General features: G+C 37.9%; 1 protein-coding gene and 1 long non-coding RNA gene across 6 annotated transcripts in view; one reads left to right on the top strand and one right to left on the bottom strand.

Annotated features, from left to right (window-relative positions):
* LOC124515523 (uncharacterized) overlaps positions 1-9,735 on the top strand; it is a 40,340-nt gene extending 30,605 nt beyond the window's left edge. The window contains exon 5 of the long non-coding RNA XR_006962830.1: positions 9,589-9,735. This is a non-coding gene — a long non-coding RNA (uncharacterized LOC124515523). The remainder of the gene's footprint in view (positions 1-9,588) is intronic.
* The window catches only part of RAD50 (RAD50 double strand break repair protein), a 91,742-nt gene that overhangs the window by 20,169 nt on the left and 47,024 nt on the right, over positions 1-24,549 (bottom strand). For all 5 annotated transcript variants that reach the window (XM_047084435.1, XM_047084442.1, XM_047084452.1 and 2 more), the window contains exons 13-21: positions 24,054-24,291; positions 17,447-17,636; positions 16,908-17,034; positions 16,333-16,526; positions 14,391-14,501; positions 12,740-12,832; positions 12,546-12,659; positions 6,600-6,727; positions 5,088-5,312 (exon numbers count right to left, since the gene is read on the bottom strand). In XM_047084435.1, coding sequence (XP_046940391.1) covers positions 5,088-5,312; positions 6,600-6,727; positions 12,546-12,659; positions 12,740-12,832; positions 14,391-14,501; positions 16,333-16,526; positions 16,908-17,034; positions 17,447-17,636; positions 24,054-24,291 — 1,420 coding nt within the window. The remainder of the gene's footprint in view (positions 1-5,087; positions 5,313-6,599; positions 6,728-12,545; positions 12,660-12,739; positions 12,833-14,390; positions 14,502-16,332; positions 16,527-16,907; positions 17,035-17,446; positions 17,637-24,053; positions 24,292-24,549) is intronic.

Below are 24,549 nucleotides of genomic sequence, written 5' to 3'. Positions count from 1 at the left end.
CTGACTATGTACTTTCTGACCAGAAGAAAACTTAGAAGAGATCCTTCTGTATAGTTCTCTTACCACTGAGGAAGATATTTTCCTTTTCAGAAAACAACAAAATCTGAGGTAACTGATACTTCTGCTACAAATGCCTAGAAACAAGATCAAATTTTTAACAATAAGTAGTTTATATTCATAGTTGAGTTCATAAGAAATAAAGGGAAATCCCTATGTGATGGAGACAAAGAAGAAAATGAAAACCAGAATAATCATCTGATACTGCAGCTAAACTTTATTATTATTTTCATAACCTTAGGATTGGGTACTATCAACCAGAAGATGAGACACGGGCCCATGTGAGGCACAAAGTTAGAAGTGATTCCCAACTTAAAGGCTGAGACTCTCTTTTTCTTTTTGAGAGAGAGAGGCAGAGGAAGATGGAGAGAGAATCCCAAGCAGGCTCCACCCTCAGTGTGGAGCCCAATGCAGGGCTCGATCCCACTACCATGAGATCATGACCTGAGCCAAAATCAAGAGTCATAGCAGGATGGATTTAAGGTTCAGTATTTTACTACCAGTGTAGTTCAATAACTCCCAAATTGAGAAATTAACATAAAAACTGGACTGAGGTTAGTGTTATCTCTGGAACTCCTAGCAGATCAAAACCAAAACTGACTCTATGTCTATGTTAATAGGTAGCACAAATAGCAGCTAAAGAATTTGTGACCTGGAAAATATTTATGAGGAAGCGGGCCAGTTTATTACCAGTATATATAAATCTCTGTAGGTAAGGATAAGAAAGTCTATTTCTGTCTAAAGGGGGGAATAGAGAGAAATGAAGAAAGGATAGTATTTGAGGAGATAATACATGAGAACTTTCCAAAAGTGATGAAAGCTATCAATCTTCAGATCTATACAGTACTTGAACAGACTGAAAGAAAAATACAGAATGATGGAGACAAATAAAAACCTTAAGAGAACAAAACTAGAGAACAAAGGCATATTACCTCCAAAGGAATAATTAGATTGATTTCTCAACAGCAACCATAGACGCCAGGATAAAATGTAATATTTTCAAAGTGGCAGGAAAACAAAAAAACACACCTCTCAATCTAGAACTCTCTGCCCAGCTAATATATCAAGATTGAGAGCAAAGACTTTCAGTGGCTGAAAGAGAATTCACTACCAACAATCCTACACTGAAAAAATCAGTAAGGGTGGTACTTCGGGGGCGGGGGGGTGGGGGGGGAGAAGGAAAATGGAACCTAAAAAAGCAGAGCAGGATTTTTTTAAAAACTGGTAAACATGAGGGTTTATCCAAATAAGCACTGAGCGGGGCACCTGGGTGGCTCAGTCAGTTAAGTGTTTGACTTTGGCTCAGGTCATGATCTCACAGTTCGTGAGTTCAAGCCCTGCAAAGGGTTATGTGCTGACAGCTCAGACCCTGACCCTGCTTCAGATTCTTTGTCTCCTCTCTCTCAGCCTTTCCCGGCTCATGCTGTCTCTCAAAACTAAAACAAAAAAATTTCAAAGAAACACTAAGTGTGAACCACCACCACAGCAGTAATTATCACTACTTTGAAAGGATAGAGAAACACTAAGAAAAGAAAATACTAGACAACAAAAACACTGCAGAGAAGATCATCCATATTCAGGAAGAAGATAAAGCAATTCACATTAAAGCCATGGTTTTTAAACTTTGATGTGCATAAGAATTACCTAGAAGTTTTGTTAAAATACCACCTGCTTGGGGTGCCTGGGTGGCTCAGTCGGTTGAGTGTCCGACTTCGGCTCAGGTCATGATCTCACACTCGTGAGTTCAAGCCCCGCGTCGGGCTCTGTGCTGACAGCTCAGAGCCTGGAGCCTACTTCAGATTGTGTGTCTCCCCCTCTCTCTGCCCCTCCCCTGCTCATGCTCTGTCTCTGTCTCAAAAGTAAAAATAAAAACATTGAAAAAAAAAAATTTAAATACCACCTGCTTGGCCTTGTCCCCCCAACACATCCAATCCAACAGGTCTAGAGCTCTGGAGCTGGGGGCTGAGAATTTACACTTCTAATGAGTTCCAAGGTGAGACTGATAATGCTGCTTCAGGACCTCTTTGAAAATCAACAGCACTTGATTTTAAGTCAAATACACATATTAAAAATTTATAGGTTGGGGCGCCTGGGTGGCGCAGTCGGTTAAGCGTCCGACTTCAGCCAGGTCACGATCTTGCGGTCCGGGAGTTCGAGCCCCGCATCGGGATCTGGGCTGATGGCTCAGAGCCTGGAGCCTGTTTCCGATTCTGTGTCTCCCTCTCTCTCTGCCCCTCCCCCGTTCATGCTCTGTCTCTCTCTGTCCCAAAAATAAATAAACGTTGAAAAAAAAAATTAAAAAAAAAAAATTTATAGGTAAATACCCAAGTAAGTAAAGGAGACTATATCATTTACAATCCAGAGAAGGGAAAAATGAATAAACAAAAATAAATCAATCCCACCACAGGCAGGTAAGTTGGGGGGGGGGGGAGAACTAAATACAACTCTATAAGTTATCATCCAAAATGAATTAAAATGACAATGAAAAAAAACCAAAGATGATCAGACTGAATAAAAAACAAAATTCTGCTATTTGTTGAATAGTAGTAATTAAGTCGGTCTCTGTAATGGCAAAAAGACAAAGTAACCAGCGACAGAGAACAGAAAACCCAGGACAGACTCATGCACGTAGGGAATTCTGATATATAACAGAGATGACACTTCAAATCATTGAGAAAAGGATTGACTATTGAATAAACAGAGCCAAAATGGCTGGTTATCAAGGGAAAAATGAAACTAGATTCCAACTTCTCACTTAGATAAAATCAACTTAGAATTAAATACTTACATGTAAATAGCAAAAACTAAAACCTTTGGAAGAAAATATAGTAGTAGGGTAGGATTTCTTAAGACACAAAAAGAACTAATTAGAAAAGATTTGTGGGGCACCTGGGTGGCTCAGTTGGTTAAGCATTCGACTTCAGCTCAGGTCATGATCTCACAGTTTGTGGGTTTGAGTCCTGCATCGGGCTCTGTACTGACAGTTTGGAGCCTGGAGCCTGCTTCTAATTATGTGTCTCCTGCTCTCTCTGCTCCTCCCTTGCTTGTGCTCTGTTTTTCTCTCTCTCTCTCAAAAATAAACATTTTAAAAAATTTAAAAAAAAAATTTGTGGGGTGGCTGGGTGGCTCAGTCTGTTGAGCATCCAACTTCAGCTCAGGTCATGATCTCACAGTTTGTAAGTTCAAGTCCCTTGGTGGGCTCTCCACTTTCATTAAACAGTCCACTTCGTTGGGGCGCCTGGGTGGCGCAGTCGGTTAAGTGTCCGACTTCAACCAGGTCACGATCTCGCGGTCCGTGGGTTCGAGTCCCGCGTCAGGCTCTGGGCTGATGGCTCGGAGCCTGGAGCCTGTTTCCGATTCTGTGTCTCCCTCTCTCTCTGCCCCTCCCCCGTTCATGCTCTGTCTCTCTCTGTCCCAAAAATAAAAAAAAATTAAAAAAAAAAAACAAACAAACAAAAACAGTCCACTTCGGGTCCTCTGTCTCCCTCTCTCTGCTCCTTCCCTGTTCGCGCTCTCGCGCGCTCTCAAAAATAAACATTAAAAATAAATAAATAAAATTTAAAAAAAGATCTGTGAATTCAACTAACTTAAAATCAAACCTGTTCATTAATAGACACTATAAGAAGGTGTAAAGATGAACATAAAAAGTTTGAGAAGATATTTATAATACATGTAACTAAAAAAAATTGAAAAGCAGAAGAGATAAAGAACATATGCAGATCACTACCACTCTCATTAAGACATTAAAAATAGGTGAAAGACACAAGCATTTCAAACAGGAAAAAAAAGATAAAAAGTGGAAAGATGCTACAGAGAACAAACTGAGGGCTGCTGGAGGGGAGGTAGGTGGGTGGGGTTAAATGGATGATGGGCACAAAGGAGGGCACTTTTTTGGATGAGCACTGGGTGTCATATATAAGAAATGAATCAATGGGTTCTACTCCTGAAGCCAAGATACATTGTATATTGTTAACTAACTTGAAAAGAAAGAAAGAAAGAAAGAAAGAAAGAAAGAAAGAAAGAAAGAGAAAAGGAAGAGAAGGAAGGAACAAAAGGAAGGAAGAGAAGGAAGAGAAGGAAGGAAGGAAGGTAGATCATCAGAAATCAGGGGACTGCAAATGAAGACCAAAATGATTTACCATTGTAAACCCATCAGATTCACTAAAACTAATAAACTGACAAAATCAGTGTCAGACGATGCATCAGAGAAAACCTTTACATTCTGCTAGCAGTGCAGTTTAAAGTCCTTGGAAGACAAATTTAACATTATTTTGTAAAATTTAGTGCCAACAATTTTACTCCTACGTATGCCCGAGACAATCTCATACTTTTGCTCCAGAAGACATCACAAGAATGTTCCTAGCAGCAAAGGTTCTATCACTAAAGACCTAAAAATAGCACAATATGTCCATCTCTAGGAAAATGGATACAGCATGGTGTACTTCCATGACACAATTTTGTACATCAGAGAAAATGAATGAATGAACTATAGCTATAAACAACCTGAGTATATAAAAACCAGATAAAAAAGGCAAATCCTTGAAGAGGACACAGAATATGGTATTTTTTTTAAAAGCTCAAAAAAAACCCCAAAGTACATATGATAAAATTATTATTATTATTATTATTATTATTATTATTATTATTTTGAAGCAGAGAAAGCAAAAATCTATGTCAGTGGTTCTGGGGAGCGAAGAGGACAGAAGGTTGAGATGAGGAGCTACTAAGTGGATCGCACCTAGTAGTAATGCAAGAGTTCTTGGAATGGGTGTGGAGGGTGGTATCAGGAGTAGTCTTTAAGATTTTAATGCTTTAAAACTTAACTTTGTAACTTAAGCATGCATGTGTATGCGTACACACACACACACACGTGTGTGTGTGTGTGTGTGTGTGTGTGTGTGTGTACACATATTTATTTCCATTCTTTGGTATGTATCAACTATATATAAAAAAGTAAAAAAAGGGAAAATATGAGTAAAACATGCTAGCCGATACTGCCATGGAAACCAAATCCCCAGTCCATTACTTACTGGTCAAGGGTCTTATAATAAATGTCCAGATCCTTGTTCACAAGCTCTGTTGTTCTCATGACAATCATCATTTCCCTGTACTTTTCCTCCGCATCCCGAAATTGAGGTTCTCGAAGTTCTCTCTTAAAATGTATAATTTCTTCCTCATAACCTTTCTGTCGCCCTATTGCCAAACTGTGATTTCTTTTTATATTATCTATTTTTTCTTCCAATTTCTGATGATCACTACAGAAGGTAAAAATGACAATTAAGGACAATTTTTAGCTTTTAGCAGCCTGAAATGGAAAAGCTGGATCTTTTCAGATATATAATAAGTCTCCTTATTAAGGCTTTAGTACTAAAGAAAATTTTCTTCCTTCCCAAATCTCTGAAGCATCCAGGTTTCTAAACTGCTGATTTCTGTGTGCCGAATAAGGAACTCTGAACACTGAACAAATTCCTTACTTTAAGCACTAACCTAAAAAAAAGTGCTGTCAGTGATTAAATTACAAATTCACAGAATTCTGACTGTGAACCAAGAATGCACAATTATCAACACTGAGAAGTTACTAAGAAGGGTCATCATTTTGTTCACAGTACATCAGAGACAAAATACAGTTTCATCTCAAACTATTAGTTTCTTTGGTATTAATAAAAGTTTGTAATCTACAAAATCTCACTTGCCCAAATAGAAGCATAATTATAACCCCAAAAGGTAAAATACACAAACTTTTATGATAAGTTGGGAGGTAATACAGATTTGAATATGTGTTTTAAAAACCTTACTCATTTAACAGTTATGTATTAAGCACCTCTTATTAAGCACTGTTCTCCAGTTTATGGACATTCTTACAGAACTGGCCTGATTATGTTTTGTTGATATTTCTGTTGCACGCTAGTTGAAGACAGATTGGAAAAAGATCGGACCTACTTAGTAGTCTGAATGAATATAGACATCACTGTTATGTAGCAGGCAAAGAAGAAATTATAAAAATACCTGGCTTTTCTTCAGTAGCAAAGAATAAATTGTTTCGATTTTAAGTATCTTCTAAAAGCTTCACTCTTTCAACTTCAACACTGGGAGTGCTAACAATGCAATGTTAAAGAGCTGAGGCTTGGGAGCTAGGATATCTGGGTCACATTCCAGGCCTTCATCATAATTTCCTGTGGATTTTTTTTTCTGGGTCTCAATGTCCTCATGCTTTAAAAATGAGACTGAAGATGAAGAGCTCTTCCAGTTATAAAGTTTGATTTTTTCAATATATGAAAGAGATTTTTAAATAGCTAACTGGGGAGATCTGGGGACTTCGCATTTTTAATCCTGCCCATCACTCCAGTATGACTACAAATTCTTTATCACTTCTTTGGTAATTCAATTCGTAAAGCCCTGACATATAGTTGCATAAAAAAAATCCATTCACCTCCCTGTAAGCCTCAAGGTAGACTTATGCTAAAATTCTTTTTTAAAAAATATACTGAATATTGTTTACATTTCAATAAAAAGATCTTTAAAGGCTCCTTTTACAAACATACTTTTTCATTTGTAAGACCTGCATTTGACCCATTTCCTTCAAATGCTGTTTTCTTTCTTCTTCAACTTCTTTTAGTTCCTCATTTCTTTTTCTTAAAGTAAGGTTATCTTGTAGCCATCTTTCTTGTATCTAAATAATATTAAATTGGTTAACAAAAACAATCAAGTTACCAACATGAGACTCAATATACAGCTGTTGACAGGTGGTACTAATTCTGCCTTTACTTGGAATCATGTTAAACTCAACAGAGGGGAAATAAGCCACTGTGAAGGGATCTTGAGGCCTGGAAAAATATGGCTGGCTCATAAGTACACAAAACAGATATTTAAAAGATGAAATAAAAGAATATAACTAGATGTTGTAGTATTTTATACTTAATGCCTCATTGGATCATCTTGCATGGGAACCCCACAAGAGAGACTACTGATGTAAAAGATCACAAGAGAGAAATATACTATCAGTCTCCCCCACTTTTTTTCCCCTATTTGTATCTGTCCCCTAACATGTACCAAGGTTGTAAGAAGCGTTAGGTATGTCAGATAGACCTTTACTTTCAAGCTGACAAATGATAGTCACAAGACAGTCAAAAATTTCACAAAAATAGTATATATCTACATAGTGATGACACTTTCCCTGGCCATTGAACTGAATTGAAAAATTTAAAAGTTGGCTGTTCTGAGTACTTCTGTCCTTAAAAAAGAAACCCAGTCACTTAGCGGCAGCAGCAACACCAACATAATTATTTCAGTAATTACCCTGGTGATTGTGGACTAGGCTGTCAGGAGCCAAAACAAATAGCTTATAAGGTGACTCTTTGGAATGTAGACAAAAAAATCTTGCAGAAACAGGTTTGGCTCATAAAAGCCTGAATATAGGAAACTCATCCCAAGTTCACAGTCTGGACTTTTCAAAGAGGAAGCTAGGACCCTCTTGCAGTAATCCTTGCAACTGAAATAAACTCAGTGGTGTGGGAAGTGGGAGGGAGGGGCAGACTTGTGGCAGTTATCTTCTTGCCAACAGTAATGGCACAGGAATTACTAAGGAATAAAGATCTGGGAGGTGAGTGAGAAGAAGGGAAGCCCAGGACTTCTGTCACATGCTTAAGTCTCCCATCTATGATTCAGTAATTTGAGATAGGTATTTTCTTAAACTGTCATTAAGGCCACCTTCAGTTTTCCTGCAAACAGTAATACAAATATACATATAAATGATACAGTTGTAAATGTCCTTTTGTTGCCAAGGCAACCTAATGTACCACTGCAGCTGCTGTGACTTTCAAAAATTCTCCCATAGTAGACTACGCTTGGACTTTTTCATTATTAGTAACAGAAAGCTAAGCATTTCTTTCTTTCTTTTTTTTTTTTTTTAAGGTCAGCTTCTAGTTGCCCTTAACTGTCATTCTGGAAGACAGTATACAGCACGGTGGTTAAGGAGCAAAAGTTTTGGACTCAGGTACATCTAGGCTCAAATCTCAGCATTACAAAGCTCTCATATTTGATGACTTTGGGCAAATTAGTTTAAATTCTGAGCCTCAGTTTACTTATAAGATGGTGATAATAATACCACCTGTCATACAGAGCTGATATGAAGATTAAATGAGTGAACATATGTAACCAGCACAGTGCCCGGCTCAGTAATTGACAGGGAAAAGCTTTTTGGGTTAAATGTGTCCTTGAGAATTCCAATTATTGCTTACAAAACAAACTACTGGAGAAAGAGAAAAGAAAGCCAGATGCAGTTATAATACAACAGAACTGTTTTTCTGTTATAGGAGCAATTTGACAACGTAAGGTCAAGTTCTCCTTCTATTGCTGCTTTTGTGACCTGGGGCAAGACAGGTCACCTCCAGTTCCTTTCATCTAAAAAAGGAGGGAGGCAGGTTATTAAACTACCAAATTTTTTATTCTGTGGACTAAATTTAGTAGAGCTTAATCATGAAATAAGGTAATGTTAGGCTCAATTTTAAATATTAACTCCAGTCATCCAGCTCAGATGACAGTTAATGCATGCAGTGGGATACCTAAAGCAAACCTAAAAATTAGCTGCCTCCTAGGCAACTTTGATAAAATAGCACACTGAATAGATGCAGTTCAATGCCCATCAAGTCTGGTTGGGAAAAAGACCATGTAATTCTAGAGGATAGCTTGGAAGCTCGCAATGCTCTAGCTCAGTGACTGATAGATCAGAACCCCTGGGGAACTTTAACAAAGCATACATGCCTCTGCTCATGCCCCAGAAATTCTGATTTATTGGCCTATAATGGAAACCCAGACATGTATATTTTTAATAACACAGGTGATTTTTTTTTTTTTTAGAAAACTGAGATGTAATTCATATACCATACAATTCACCATTTTAAAGTAACTCAGTGGTTTTAGTATATTCACAAGATTATGCCACAATTACTACTATCTTATTTCAGAACATTTACCACCCCTGAAGGAAATACACTAACACATTAGCAGTCACTTGATTCCCTTCTCTCTCCTTCCCCTAAGCCCTGGCAACCCTAATTTGCTTTCTGTCCCTATGGGTATCTGCATTTCATATAGAAAGAATAATACAGTATGTGGTCTTTTGTGATTGGATTCTTTGATCACTTAGCATGTTGTTTTCAAGGTTTATCCATGTTGTAGCATATATCAATATTTCATTCCTTTTCGAGGCTGAATAATTTTCCATGAGTGAGGGTTAATGTTATGTGTCAACCTGACTGGGCCATGGGGTGCTTAGACATATGTTTGGAAATGTTGGTGGAACATTATTCTGAGTATGTCTTGAAATTAACATTTGAATTGGGAGACTAAAACAGACTGTCCCCCCCGCCCCCGCAATGTGGGTGAGCCTCATCACATTAACTGACAATGACCTGAAAAGAACAAAAACCTCCAAGTAAGAGGTAACTTCGCTGGCCTGAATGTCTAAGCTGGAACAGTGGTCTTTTCCCGCCTTTAGGCTTGAACTGAAACCTTGGCTCTCCTTGTTCTCAGGCCTTCAAACTCAGACTGGAACTATACCATTGGCTTCCCTTGGTCTCCATCTTGCCAACTACAGATCTTGGGAGTTCTCAGACTCTACAATCACGTGAGCCAATTCCTTATAATAAACTCCTTTATATAAATTTGTATATAGGTATATATCCTATTGGTTCTGTTTCTCTGGAGAACCCTAATACACATGGATATACCACATTTATCCATTCATCAGTTGATGACCATTTGGATTATTTCCATATTTTGACTACTGTGAATAATGCTGCTATGAATATTCTTATACAAGTTTTTATGCGAACATGTTTAAAATTTTCTTGGTTGTATCCTGGGAGTGGTAAACCCAAGTGATTCTAATGGGTGCCCCTAGTTCTCTAAACACTCCAACATTTATCTTAGGCTTTAATCACACCACCTTCCAAAGAACACCTCATCAAGGAAAGATAAAAAAAGATGCTGAAACACACTGTGTGGGGGGAAAAAAAAAGCAGGGCACCTGAGTAGCTCAATTAGTTAAGCATCTGACTTTGGCTCAGGTCATGATCTCACAGTTCTGGGAGTTCCAGCCCAGCATCAGGCTCTATGCTGACAGCTCAGAGCCTGGAGCCTGCTTCGGATTCTGTGTCTCCCTCTCTCTCTCTGCCTCCTGCCCCCCCCCCCCCAATAAATAAACATTAAAAAAATTTAAAAGCCCCAAGACATTTGCTAAAGACCTATTTTTATTAATCTACACAGTGTCCTCATTGCCATAAATGCCTATGGGAGACATTTTTCTCTGGTTTGATTACAGGGAACTGGTTTCCTTTCAGCTCTGAGACAATGTAAATCTTAACTTTGTGACTTCCCATCTTCATGTGACTACTAAAATCTTTAACAAGCATATCACATTTCATGGGCTACATTTATATACTTACTACTCTCCTGGTTTTACCTTCTTGTCCATATTTCCATAGAGTCTCATTTTTCCACTAACTTAAAATGTTATTTGGCATTGCTCTATGTATATAACTTACTAAATAATTTCTGGAACAAGGAAGGTTACAAAAGTAAACTAATACAGTCAGATCTACTAAAGTTTAGACCATCAACTTAAGGGTCACAAATGGGCAAATCTTAACGACCTCTACATATGTTTATATATGGAGGAACATGAACGATTTATAGACTGTGATTTTAAATAGACCATCCCTATGTAAACTAGTGATTAACTAAACGTTGTTATACACACCATCATATATTTATAGTTATTCAGCATTTATGAGATGGCAAAGATTTACTTTTTTTAAAAGATTTTATTTAAAAAAAAAAACTTGGGGCGCCTGGGTGGCGCAGTCGGTTAAGCGTCCGACTTCAGCCAGGTCACGATCTCGCGGTCCGGGAGTTCGAGCCCCGCGTCAGGCTCTGGGCTGATGGCTCAGAGCCTGGAGCCTGTTTCCGATTCTGTGTCTCCCTCTCTCTCTGCCCCTCCCCCGTTCATGCTCTGTCTCTCTCTGTCCCAAAAATAAATAAAAACGTTGAAAAAAAAAAAATTTAAAAAAAAAAAAACTTTATTATTTTTAAAAAAAAAAATTTTTTTTTTTTTCCAACGTTTATTTATTTTTGGGACAGAGAGAGACAGAGCATGAACGGGGGAGGGGCAGAGAGAGAGGGAGACACAGAATCGGAAACAGGCTCCAGGCTCCGAGCCATCAGCCCAGAGCCCGACGCGGGGCTCGAACTCACAGACCGCGAGATCGTGACCTGGCTGAAGTCGGACGCTTAACCGACTGCGCCACCCAGGCGCCCCAAAACTTTATTATTTTTAAGGAATCTCTACAACTAACATGGGCCTTGAACTCACAACCCTGAGATCAAGAACTACATACCCCACTGACTGAGCCAGTCAGGCACCTCTAGGTGGTAGAGATTTACTTTTCACTAATATTTATATATTTGAAATACCTGGCACTATGGCTAGAAGCCCTGCAGACAGGTGATAGAGCTAATCTTCAAAAAGATTTTAACCATCATTTATAACTAGGTGATTAAAGCACTCATATAGCAAATTTTGTTTAAAACAGCAGGAAGAAAGAAATGATACAGCTTTTAAAGACATTAACTACAATGCTTACATAAGGAATTATCTTTAACAAGATAATTTCTCAATGTGATTTTAATTACAATGCAGAAATTAATTTCCTTAATAGGGAAAATGAAATAGGAATCAATTGAAAAATGACTTAATATATAGATATTTTGGTTGTAACTTTTAAGATTATTATACCTCCATCCTTGTTTTGTGTGACTTTATCTTGCATTAAGAAAAGAAATAAAAAATAAAGATGTATGTAGGATATTCATTGCCACCACTTGCAGTAAGAAAAAAGTAATCAATTTACGGTACACACACAAAATGGGGTATTTCATCATCATTACAAAGAATGTGGTGGGTGGATGAGATGACCTGGTATGTAAGACCAAATTGCGCTAACTGAAAAAAGGTGTAGAATATCAATGGTATGATCCCATATGTAAAAAGTATATATATATATATATATATATATATATACACACACACACACACACACACACACACACACACACGTACACACAGATAATTGATCTACCCACCTGTTGATATGAATAAGCAACTTCTATAAGAACAAACAAAAAACTGTTACCAGTAATGACATCCAGGAATGAGACCGGGAATTGGCAGAGGGGAGGGAGAATTTTAATTTATAAAATTAGTTTAATTTTATGTTTAAAATTTTATATTTAAAATCTTTTATGTTTATACTTTTACTGAATGTGTCTTTTATGAGAAATAAAATTGAAAGGAAGAAAAGACTATGTTCTTACAACTGCTTTTCTCTGTATGTATGTTTATCCAACGGATCTACTGAAAGTAAAAGTAAAAATGAAAACATAAAGACTGGCATAAGTGATATCATAAGCTAGTAACAAAAAAGACCTACCTTCTGTGTATCAATATCTTGTCTCATGATTCCCATCTCTTTATTTATATTTTCTTTGTGTTTCTCACATTCACTTAGTTGAGCTATCACTTTATTAAGTTCATTTTCTTTTTGCTACAAAAAAGAAAATTCTTTGAAGAATTTTTACAAGAAAAAAATTATAAGTAAATAAATAATTTTAAGTTTTAAATTACCTTCTTATAGTCATCTTTCCCATCTTGAATATAATTCTCAATGTCCTTCATATAACCATGAATATTTTTAACTTTCTCTTTGATATCATTCGTCTGTGAAAAAATATTTTAGTATTTATTTAATACTAATGTTTATTTATACCAGAGCATTTAAGAAGATTTATTTCCAAGGAAATAAGGTAACAAAAACTTCATAGATGAACACAGTGAAACACTGGCTTAGAAGCTGGAGCTTTGTGCTCCAGTTTCCATCAACTGCAAATGTTATAATCTGAGATAATTCCCCTTACTGTTTATGGGATTGGATTAAAGAAATCTCTATTCTCAACTTCTATTTTAGATCAAGAAGCAAAATAATTTAATATTAATCCTTACTCTAACAAGAAGTTTTTTAAAGTTTATTTATTTTGAAAGAGGGGGGAAGAGAGAGACAAAGAGGCAGAGAGGGACAGAGAGAATCCCAAGCAGGCTCTGCACTGTCAGCATAGAACCTGTGTGGGGCTCAAACCCACGAACCATTGTATCATGACATGAGCTGAAACCAAGAGTCAGACACTTAACCAAATGAGGCACCCAGAATTTTTTTAATTTTGTAAAGTTTATTTATTTTGAGAGAGAGAGAGAGAAAGTGGGGCAGGGGCAGAGAGAGAGGGAGAGAGAGAGAAAGAGAGGGAGAGGGAAAGAGAAGAAGAGGGAGGGAGAGGGAAAGAGAAGAAGAGGGAGGGAGAGGGAGAGAGAGGGAGGGAGAGGGAGGGAGGGAGACAGGGAGAGAGAGGGAGAGAGAGGGAGAGAGAGGGGGAGGGAGAGAGAGGGAGAGAGAGGGGGAGGGAGAGAGAGGGAGAGAGAGGGGGAGGGAGGGAGAGAGAGAGAGAGAGAGAGAGAGAGAGAGAGAGAGAGAGAGAGAGACACACACTCCCAAGCAGGCTATGTGCTGTCAGTGAAGAGCCTGACACAGGGCTTGAACCCACGAACCTCAAGACCATGACCTGAGCCAAAACCAAGAGATGGAGGCTTAACTGACCGAGCCACCCAGGCAGCACCCCCCAAGAATTCTTTTTAATGTTGTTTGTTTATTTATTTATTTATTTAAAACGTTTTATTTATTTTTGAGACAGAGAGAGACAGAGCATGAATGGGGGAGGGTCAGAGAGAGAGAGGGAGACACAGAATCGGAAAGAGGCTCCAGGCTCTGAGCTTTCAGCACAGAGCCCGACACGGGGCTCAAACTCACGAACCGCGAGATCATGACCTGAGCCAAAGTCAGACGCTTAACCGACTGAGCCACCCAGGCGCCCCTAATGTTTGTTTATTTTTGAGAGAGAGAGAGACAGAGCACAAGCAGGGGAGGGGCAGAGACAGAGGGAGATACAGAATCTGAAGTAGACTCCAGGCTCCAGCTGTCACCAAAGACCCTGATGTGGAGCCTAAACCCACAAAGTGCAAGATCATGACCTGACCTGACATCGGACGCTTAATCCAATCAGCCACCAGGCACCCCTAATGAGAATTTTTAATGTCAGGATTATGTCACAAATCTCAAAATACTATTTATCTTATGTTTTTAATTTCATGTGAAATGCTAGTATCTAACATCATGCTCTGAACATAAGTTTAATATATGTATATAACAAAAATATAAATGAAATCTTACTTTATCCTGTGCTATTTTGTTGCTTGCATTTTTTTTATTGATTAATTCTTCTTTTTCCTGCTGGAACTTCTCCAATGTTGTTTCTAAAGGGCTTAACTGCTCTTTAGCATCCTAAAAATACAAAATACAGAATTTTATATTATATTCCATTATCTTATTTCAGGTGTCAGACTTTATAGTCCTAATCAAAGTACTTTGTATGTACCAGGCTTTAAAAATTAACTCATTTGCTCCTTCCAAACACTCTATATAAACCCTACCATCCCATATTTCAGATCAGTAAACAGGCATACAAATGATTTGAGGTCACAACAGCCAGTAAATGAAGAATCCAGTATCCAAATTTCGTTTAGCTCCAGAGTCTTCTTCTTAGCCCTTATGCTATATACTACTTCAGCCAATGACTTGATTCCTAATCCAGGCCATGTGCTCCCAGTTATATGGGCATGTGCCTTCAGGTATAAGTTTTTATGAGTTTGTAGGGGCACATGTCAACTCTAAGTGGCCAAAGAAGAGGAATGCTTTTCAGGTCAGGCCTCTCTTTTACAGATGGGAATATGATGATAACAGATAGTTTTGTCCTTAAGCTTACTTTGCTAAGGCTAAATAGATATTTTATGGTAATAAAAACATACAGGTATAATGATGTTGGTGTGTCCACACCTATTTTGGAAGGAAAGTAACAAACTATTTTACTAATCAGGAGTCTACATTATTCAGCCTTGTAACATCTCTATAGCATAATTACATGATAATCAATGTTCAAAACATGAGCCTCAAGCACGTTAAGATAACTAATGAAATATCTAATGAACCCATAAAAGTAGAGACAATTCTTTAGTATTACTTGAGTGTTAGGTATATTTTTTCGTAACGAGAAGAGGTATGGTGTAGTGTGAAGTCCAATGTCTTAGACACTGAAAACCTATCTGAAAACCCTGCCTCCTACTAGCTGCATGAACTTGGCTAAGACATGGGACATCTGTAAGTCTCAATCTCTTTTGTATAAAAGAGATTATAGCCACATATCTCAAAAGGATTACTAAGACACTGAACTCTTTAATGTCAAAGGGCTTCATAAACAGAAAAAAAAAATTATACAAATGTAAGGTATTACTATTTAAAATTTTTTTTTAATGTTTGTTTATTTTTGAGAGACAGAGACAGAGTGTGAGTGGCGGAGGGGCAAAGAGAGAGAGAAAGACACAGAATCTGAAGAGGCTCCAGGCTCTGAGCTGTTAGCACAGAGCCCAACGTGGGGTTTGAACTCACAAGCCGTGAGATCACGACCTGAGCCAAAGTCGGACACTTAACTGACTGAGCCACCCAGGCGCCCCAAGGTATTACTATTTTATATCACACTCTAAGCCTCTGATAATTTATAGTAAAAAAAATACTTAAGAAACATTTATAACATTTAATGACAGGTTCAGTAATTTATTTAGTGCCCAGTGAATGTTTATAATTATGAAAAAAACTAGGTAAGATTATTTTGATTAATCTAGATAAGGAATGCCAAATGATTTCCATTCCATGTGCCTGCTCACTACATTGGGAAGGACTCTGAGGCTACATCTCGAATCAAACAGAAAAAGTGTTATGAGTGGGAGGCAGTGTCTGCCATGGATAGAGTAATCTGCAGGTAAGACAAATGTCCCATACAATCATGTATGTCGTTAGCCAGCCACGCGCTGACCACCTCCAATTACAGGAAATTCACTAATTAACCAGGCAGCCAATTCTTGCTTATTATGGTCAAAATCCTCCCAGACATCTTTACCTATTAGTACAAGTTCCATCACCTAGGAGCCATGCAAAGAATTATACTATTTTCATTTGATCGTCACAATATCCATAGTTTTAGCTACTACAGCAATAAAGAGCACTTCATGTGTTTGAACTAAGGTAAAAAACATATATATGTATGTATGAATCTTTTTACCTTTATCTCTCTGAATAAGGACTGAACTTCAGTGGATAATTCCACAGTCTGCTCCTCCAGTTGCTGACGACGTTGTAAATTAGTGGATATCTGAAGTTTCTCTGACTTCAGTTCATTTGTTGTACTCTTTAAGTGTTGAATCTGTTCCTGCTGGTCCTGTATAAGCTTACGATTCAATTCAATCTTACTGGAAACTGCATCAAAATACATTCACACCGTGACTAATGTTAAGGATACAGAAAATACTACAAACAGCAACCTTCCTTATATGGATTCTATGGAGTTCACACAGGCTGAGTTTCCATGGGTCCCACCCCCTGTAGTAAAAGTGCTACAAAATCCCTCTTGACCAGCCATGGGTAAGGATCACAGGGCAGAAACAGTAGAGCTCCTCTGACACTTATCATTCAAAACCTCCCATCATTTAAAATTTGTTGTGCAAAGCAAGGAAACTTTTCTCTTTTGAGAAAAGTCTTCTACTGTGGACTAGAAGAACATAACAGATACAAAATTTATGATAAAAAGCATAAGCTGGGATCAAGTCTCTATGCGTACATGAAGACAGACTCTATTACCTGTATCTAACTTGTGTTGTTTTTCTTGTTTCTCCTGGTTTACTTGCTGGACAGTTCTACCCAAGTCTAGTCCTTGCAGCTTAGCTGCTTGCTGTGCAATTTTTCTTTCAACATCTTTAAGTTCCATCTTAAGAATAAAACAGTTATTTCCTTTAACAAACTTGCTACATTATAATTATTCAAAATCTTAAAAAATTGCTATTATTTTAAAATCTAAATCTGCAACTGATTTCAGATATAATTTTAACAAAGTTTAATAGGGTGAAATGAATTTTAATAACTTAAATGACAAAAGCAAACTGACTAAAATGAAAATAAACAGAACTACTTCTTAACTCTCATATTTATGAATGAAACATCGAAACCCAGGAATGTAAAGTTTAAGCAGTACTCACTCAGACTATCTGCAGTTCAGGACAGGGAACTCTAAATTGCAAACTATACGTGAACACGATGTACTGTTTTTTACCACTCTCACATTTCACATTTAAAACACCAGGAAACAAGTTTTATTCTGCCTTAAACTACAATAAACTTACCTGGAATCTTTCCATAATTGTAACATCTGTCAGGCATACTTTAGCACTTTCTTCTTCAGGCATTATTGTGCCCAAGAGTGTTTCCTGTTCTTCTATGTCATTCTTTAAGCGCTGTATGTCTCTGTTGACATTTTGCAGTTTGTTTCTTAATTCTGGTATTTCCTTCTCCTTCAAATCAATTATGCTTTGCCTTAACAGAGAACACACAATTAAAAATAAGCTATCTAATGTTTTTTTTATCATGAAACGGAAGTCCTAAATTTTTGGCAAGAATATCATAGAAGTGACTGTACCCTTCTCAGGGCATCTCATCAGTGAGGACATGATGTCATTACATCTTATTACTAGAGATGTTAATCTTGTTCACTTAGGTAACATGGTATCAGCCAGATTTATCTGCTATAATGTTACTATTTTTCTCTTTGTAATTAATAACTTATATTAGGAGAAATATGTTGGGACTATGTCATTATCTCATTTCTTCTCAAACTTAAGAAAAGTTTTTTTTTAAATGCTTGTTTATCTTTGAGAGAGAGATTGTGAGCAGGGAAGGGGCAGAGAGAGAGAGGGGACAGAGGATCCAAAGCAGGCTCTGCACTGACAGTAGAGAGCCTGATGCAGGGCTTGCATGAACTCATGAACCATGAGATCATGACCTGAGCTGAAGTTGGATGCTCAACTGACTGAGCCACCCAGGTGCCCCTCAAATTTCTGCCCACTCATTTTAGTATCCGATGGCAGATCTTACTCACAAAAATTACAATATTCCCCCCTACTTCTCCACAGGAGATATATTCCAAGATCCCTAGTGGATGCCTCAAACCCACTTATATACAAAATGAACCTTATATATACTGTTTTTTCCTATATAGACAAGTCTATGATAGAGTTTATAAATTAGGCACAGTCAGGGGTGCCTGGGTGGCTCAGTTGGTTAAGTGTCCAACCACCTTAACCTTAGTCAGTTTGGCTCAGGTGATGATCTCGCAGTTTGGGAGTTTGGAGCCCCATGTCAGGCTCTGTGCTGATAGCTCAGAGCCTGGCGCCTGCTTCAGATTCTGTGTCTCTCTCAAAGATAAACAAACACCATAAAAAACCCCCTTTTTTTAAAAAATAAATTAGGCACAGAGATTAACACTATTAATAAAACAATTATAACAATATACTATAATAAAAGTTATATGAATGTGGTCTCTCTCAACATATCTTATTGTACTGTACCCTTCCTCCTCTTGTGGTGATGTTAGATGATAAAGTGCCTATATGATGAGATGAAGTGAGGAGAATGATGTAGGCCTTGTGACTTCAAGTGAGGCTACTGTTAATATATGTCAGGAGGATCATCTGCTTCTGGACCATAGTTGAGCTCAGGTAACGGAAACAGCAGAGAGTGAAACTGCAGATAAGGGTGACTACTGTATTACTGTGCACTTTGCCAAACAGAGATTTTCTATAAATTAACTGACCATACTGATCAAAAGTATCAAGATGGTGAAAAACAAAGAATGAAGAGATGCTGAAGACTGCAGGAGCCTAAGGAGAAATAAAAACAATGCAACGTCGGATCCTGGGTTGGATCCTGAAACAGAAAAACAACATTAATGGAAAGTGCTGAAATTCGAATATGGTTTGTAGTTAACAGCATCACACAAATGTTAATTTCTTGGTTTTGATAACTAGTTTATGGTTACATAAATTGTGAACATGAGGAAAAGCTGGGTGAAGGGTAGAGGTGAATTTTCTGTACTATTTTTTGTAATTTTTCTCTAAGTCTACAATTATTTCAAAATAAAACGTTTAAAAAAAAGATGGAAAAAAGGAAGGAGACCACTCAGCCAAATGCCACATGGGATTATGGTACAAAAGCTGTTAGCCAGTTTATCACACCTACTGTAGCTAATGGACTACCACTCTGGTGGCAGGAAGACTGGCTCCACATCTAACTTTGTTGAACCTCTGAAACAAAATTTGTATTTAACCCTAAAAAAAAAAGCTATCAATTTTATTTCTGAAAAATTCCAAATTCTTAATTAAAAGTTAGTACAATAAATTAAATTGATTTCTAATGGAGTCTTACAGTAAACTAAAGGAAAAACCCAAAACTCAAGAGTTAGCTCTGGCACACTGCTATGAGTTAACAATTTTTAAAAGTCTACACTACGACCAAGAAATGCCAACCTGAACTGATCTGTGGCAACAGAAGACCTATAGTTTGTTATGCCACTGAGATGAAAAAATTTCCTGAGTAATTATGAAGGTATGCAGATTCAGAGTAATTCCATGCTCACATTACTTCCTGAATCTTGTGGTCATAGACCATGAGCTGGTCTTAAAGTATGTTCCTAGTACCTAGACAGTGACATGGCTATGATAGCCCAAAGACAGTCAAGCATTCACTTGACTGGGGACATCTTTGTGGAAAACTATAGGTATCCATTCAATTGTAACCCTATTTTTACATTTTCACATGCACACAAAAAACCTCTAATTGATGTGGTCCAGATTTTGATGCCTTCTTTTCTGATGATTACCTAAAATGCTAAAATAAGTATCATAAGAATAAAGACGTTTCCCAAAAGAATGGGGTATTGAGATTAGGACTGTGTTCTTTTGTGTAAAATTTTCAGAAACTCAGTTCTATTTTTGTGACAGCATTCCTTTTCCAAGGGGCTTTTAAGTAAAAGAAACCAATACAGATATGGTTGGGTGAAAACATCTTTCAAAGCAATGGGGAAAAATAATGAGTTTTTACTGAGCTGTCATAATAAATAAACCTGACTCAGTACTAAGCAAAATGATAAACACGTATATTTTCATCTGAGATTTCATTCACGATGACGGTCTTAATATATTAAGTATTGATGAGTTTTGGCCTTTAAATAAAAATATTTCCCTTGGGGCGCCTGGGTGGCTCAGTTGGTTAAGCATCCAACTTCAGCTCAGGTCATGATCTCATGGTTCATGAGTTTGAGTCCTGTGTCAGGCTCTCTGCTGACAGCTCAGAGCCTGGAGCCTGCTTTGGCTCCCTCTCTCTCTCCTAAAAGTAAATAAATATTAACAACAAAAATTTCCCTCAAAGAGGATAGGATAAGCAAAATCTGGTTCCTCACTACCTCTCTGAGCTCATCGTCAACCATTTTCCCTTTGGCCTCAGGGATTTTGGACTGCCTGGAATGCTCTTCTGCTGGACAAATATTGTCCCTTATTTCTCTAGCTAGCTCCCTTATTTCTCTCATGTCTACACTCACTTGTCACCTTCAACAGCAATTCCCCTCTCACCACCACTCAGATCTTCTGTACTTCCTTACTCTGCTATATATTTTTCTCCAAGGCACTGATTTACCTCTTAGACTACATATTTATTTTTCTAGCTTTAGGATATCTTACTTTGTGTGTAGTGACCAGAGTGGCATATAGTGGCCACTCCAGATACTAGGGTACTATATGGATTAGTCAGCCACGAGTACTTTGACATTCCTCCTAATGAGAGGTGGAGTCTGTGTCCTCTCATTGAATCTTGGCAGGCTCTGTGACTACTGTTGACCAAATAGTCAACAACAGAAGTAACACTGTGCCAGGTTTTGGGCCCAGGCCTTCAGATACTAGCAGTTTCTATTGCCTGTATCTTGTACTACTCGATCTTAGGATCCTTCATTTGGTAATCCAACCACTCTGCTGCCAAAAGCCCAAAACACATGTGTGGGCCATGCGAGGGCATTGTGTTTGACAGCCCCAGCTGAGCTCCCAGCTAATAGTCAGTGTCACTGAAAGTCATCTGAGTGAGCCATCTTGAACACTGACCCCAGTAGAGACTTGAGATGACTACAGCCAACATCTGACTGCAACTGCATGAAAAACCCTAAGTGAGGAACTACCCACCTAAGCCCAGTCATGCCACAGAAAATCCTAATAAATGGTTGTTGTGAGGCACTAAGTTTTGAGGAGGTTGTCACGGAACAGTAAATAACTGAACAGATACTACAGCTCTCATAGCAAATAGTTACTAGTATTACAACACAGAAGGAATTAAGGAAGTAAAGCAATGAATAAAGTATGTACCCTACACTGAGAAGGGGAGCTCTGATGGCAAGGGTCCTAAAATATAATACAATGTTGATTTCCGCTACTTATATCAATATGACACAGAACTAAGCTCACATTTCCTCTAAGTGCACTTTCTACCAACTTGACATTTTATCTTTTACTTAATCTTTTTCCTTTCAAGATACTGCCTTATTCCTTTCCCTCCTTTTCATTCTCAAACTACTGCTTTTGTCTCCTTATCACATGCTCTCTATAACCTTCAATAATCTAGTTTTCACCCTGAAGACTATATTAGTTATCTATTGTTACATAACAAAACATTCCAAAACTCAGCAGCCCAAAACAACAGCACTTATTTTAAGATCAGAAACAGCCATCCGGGTACTTTTGGCTCAGGATGTCTCACTGAAGTGGTAGTCAAGCTGCTGGCCAGGGCTACAGTCATCTCAAGGCTTGACTGCTGGAGAATCAATTTCCAAATGGTACTCACTCGTGTGGTTGTTTGAAGGCCTCAGGTCCTTGTCAAGTGGGGCCCTCCACAGGGCTGCTCATATGGCAGGTGGCTTCACCCATTTCCAAAAGAAAAGGTGAGCAGGCAGCTAGTAGTGTCTTATATAACTGAATCCTGGAAGGGACACACTACCACTTCTGTCATATTTTATTGGTTACACAGACCAATCCTAGAACGTGGGAGAAGACTATACAAGAGCATGAATACCAGCAGGTAGGGATCACTGGGGATCATCTTGGAAGCTGGCTACCACAAAGCCTATCTGCTTAGACTTTTCTGACTTTTTCTCCTGAAATTTCTCTTTGGTTTTCCAGGACAACATACCCTCCTGGCTTTTCTGCTTCAAGAGTAGTTCTCACTCTTTTTTTTTTTTTTAATAATTTTAAGTTTGTTTATTTATTTTGAAAGAGAGAGTGTGCAAGTGGGGAAGAATCAGAGAGAGGGAGAGAGAGAGAATCCCAAGCAGGATCTGCACCACCAGCACAGAGCCCGATGCAGGGCTTGAACTCACTAACTGTGAGATCATGACCTGAGCCAAAGTTGGATACTTAACCAAGCCATCCAGGTGCCCCACATTTTTTTTTTTTTTTAGTATGTATTTATTTATTTTGAAAGAAAGAGAGAAAGCGTGTGAGTTAGTGGGGGAGAGAGGCAGAGAGAAGGAGAGAGAGAGAATCCCAAGCAGGCTCCAGGATGTCAGCACAGATCCTGACACAGGGCTCAATTCCATGAACTGCGAAACCATGACCTGAGTGAAAACTAAGAGTCAGATTCTTAACTGAGTTGTTCTCACTCTTATCCATTCAATATATTAACATGAGATTAATTTCTTAAAACACATTTTTCATAAATCCCTAAAGATGACTCCCTATGACCTATCAGAGGGAGTTGTAACTAGGTCTGAACATAATGTAGCCCTATCTTCCTAACTTTTGGAAATCAATCTCCCCACATGATTCTTCCAACTCTAGATCACCTTTCTATTGCAGCACAGGTTATGCTCCTCTCCCCTTCACACACACTGTCCTCATTTCTCTCTCCACTTTTCTTCTGTTAATAGAGTTGAACCAACTTCCCTATGCTTTATATTCCCCTCCCATCTCGTTCTCAAAATCTTATTCTCATTCTATAGTCCACTGGCTTCTCTCTTAACTAATGTATTTGTCTGAACCAATTAAGTACTTTATTAAGCCCTGCTTTCTAAATATTCAATTCTGAGAGCTTGTCTACTTAGAGCATCAGCTCCTTAGAGACTATGTCATATTGGTCTCTGTGACCAGCTGCATGCTCTATATTGTGGGAGACAACAAGATATCATCACAGACTTTCTGACTTGATCTGATTTATAAAGAGACCATCATTTGAATTTCTTGAATAAGTGAGGGAAAATAAACAATACAAATCACTATGATTCATTCTTTTAGAAAGTGGGAAAGACATAAAAATATAGTTTAAAATTTCTTTTGGGGGAGCTTTCTAAGACTAATTCTTTTGCTAGGTTTAGAAAGTACCATACTAGCAAACAATTCAAAATCTGTCAAAATTTCTGTTCCTAAGCCAAGTCTCAGGAATTAAATAAACATACACACAAAACAAAAAAAAGTTAAGATTATATCTACCCTGTGAGTAGTTTAAGAAGTTTGCTCACCTTTAAACAAAATAGTTATTTTATTATCACATAAGTTATTTTACTTATCACATAAATAACATGAAAGGGGACATACTGGCTGAGAATCCTGACTTGAATTTTTACTCATTCAACACATTACTCAACACCTAAAGTATGGCCAGGGACTGGATGGGTACCTTTTTTTTTTTAATGTTTGTTTATTTTTGAGACAGAGAGAGAGAGACAGAGAGAATCCCAAGCAGGCTCTGCACTGTCAACATAGAGCCCGATGCAAGGCTCAAACTCGTGAAATGTGAAATCATGACCTGAGCTGAAATCAACAGTCAAGTGCTTAATTGACTAAGCCAACCAGACACCCCTGGATGAGTAACTTTTACAGTGCTACTGTTACATGTACAGTAATGGTAAACCCATATTCTCACCTCATGGGGACAAGTCCCAGCATTTCATCACGCCGTTTTTCTTTTTTCTTTAGTTCCGATTCTGTTGACTTGAGTTTATCTGGAGCAAGCCGCAGCTTAGACTGTAAATCACTGATGACTTCCTGTAATTCAGCTTCTGTCTGAAAAACCCTCTGACAGACAGGGCAACATGACTGGTTTTCATCCGTTAGCTGAGTAATGAACTGGGAGTAAACTGCCGTGGCTCCAGCCAGCATGGCTATTTTAAGAAAATAAATATTATTACCAGTGAGAGGAATATAAAATATAGTTTTGTCATGATGGTTACAATCCTTTCCCATATGTATATGATTATTCTTCCTTTATAAACACATTATAGAAATAAAAATTCTCTGATATTTACATAATCTTTGAAAGGACACAATACATTCAGATTTGTATTAATTACTTTCTGGTAACACACAAAAACTGTAACAAAATTTTAGAGCATATTATGTGCCAGAAACTGTTCTAAGAG

Source organism: Lynx rufus, unplaced genomic scaffold (genome assembly GCF_022079265.1).
Source record: "Lynx rufus isolate CCGP_SWC_20201006 ecotype Redwood Valley unplaced genomic scaffold, mLynRuf1.p SCAF_1, whole genome shotgun sequence".
In the NCBI taxonomy this organism is placed as follows: Eukaryota; Metazoa; Chordata; class Mammalia; order Carnivora; family Felidae; genus Lynx; species Lynx rufus.
This window is presented reverse-complemented; position numbering and strand designations above follow the sequence as displayed.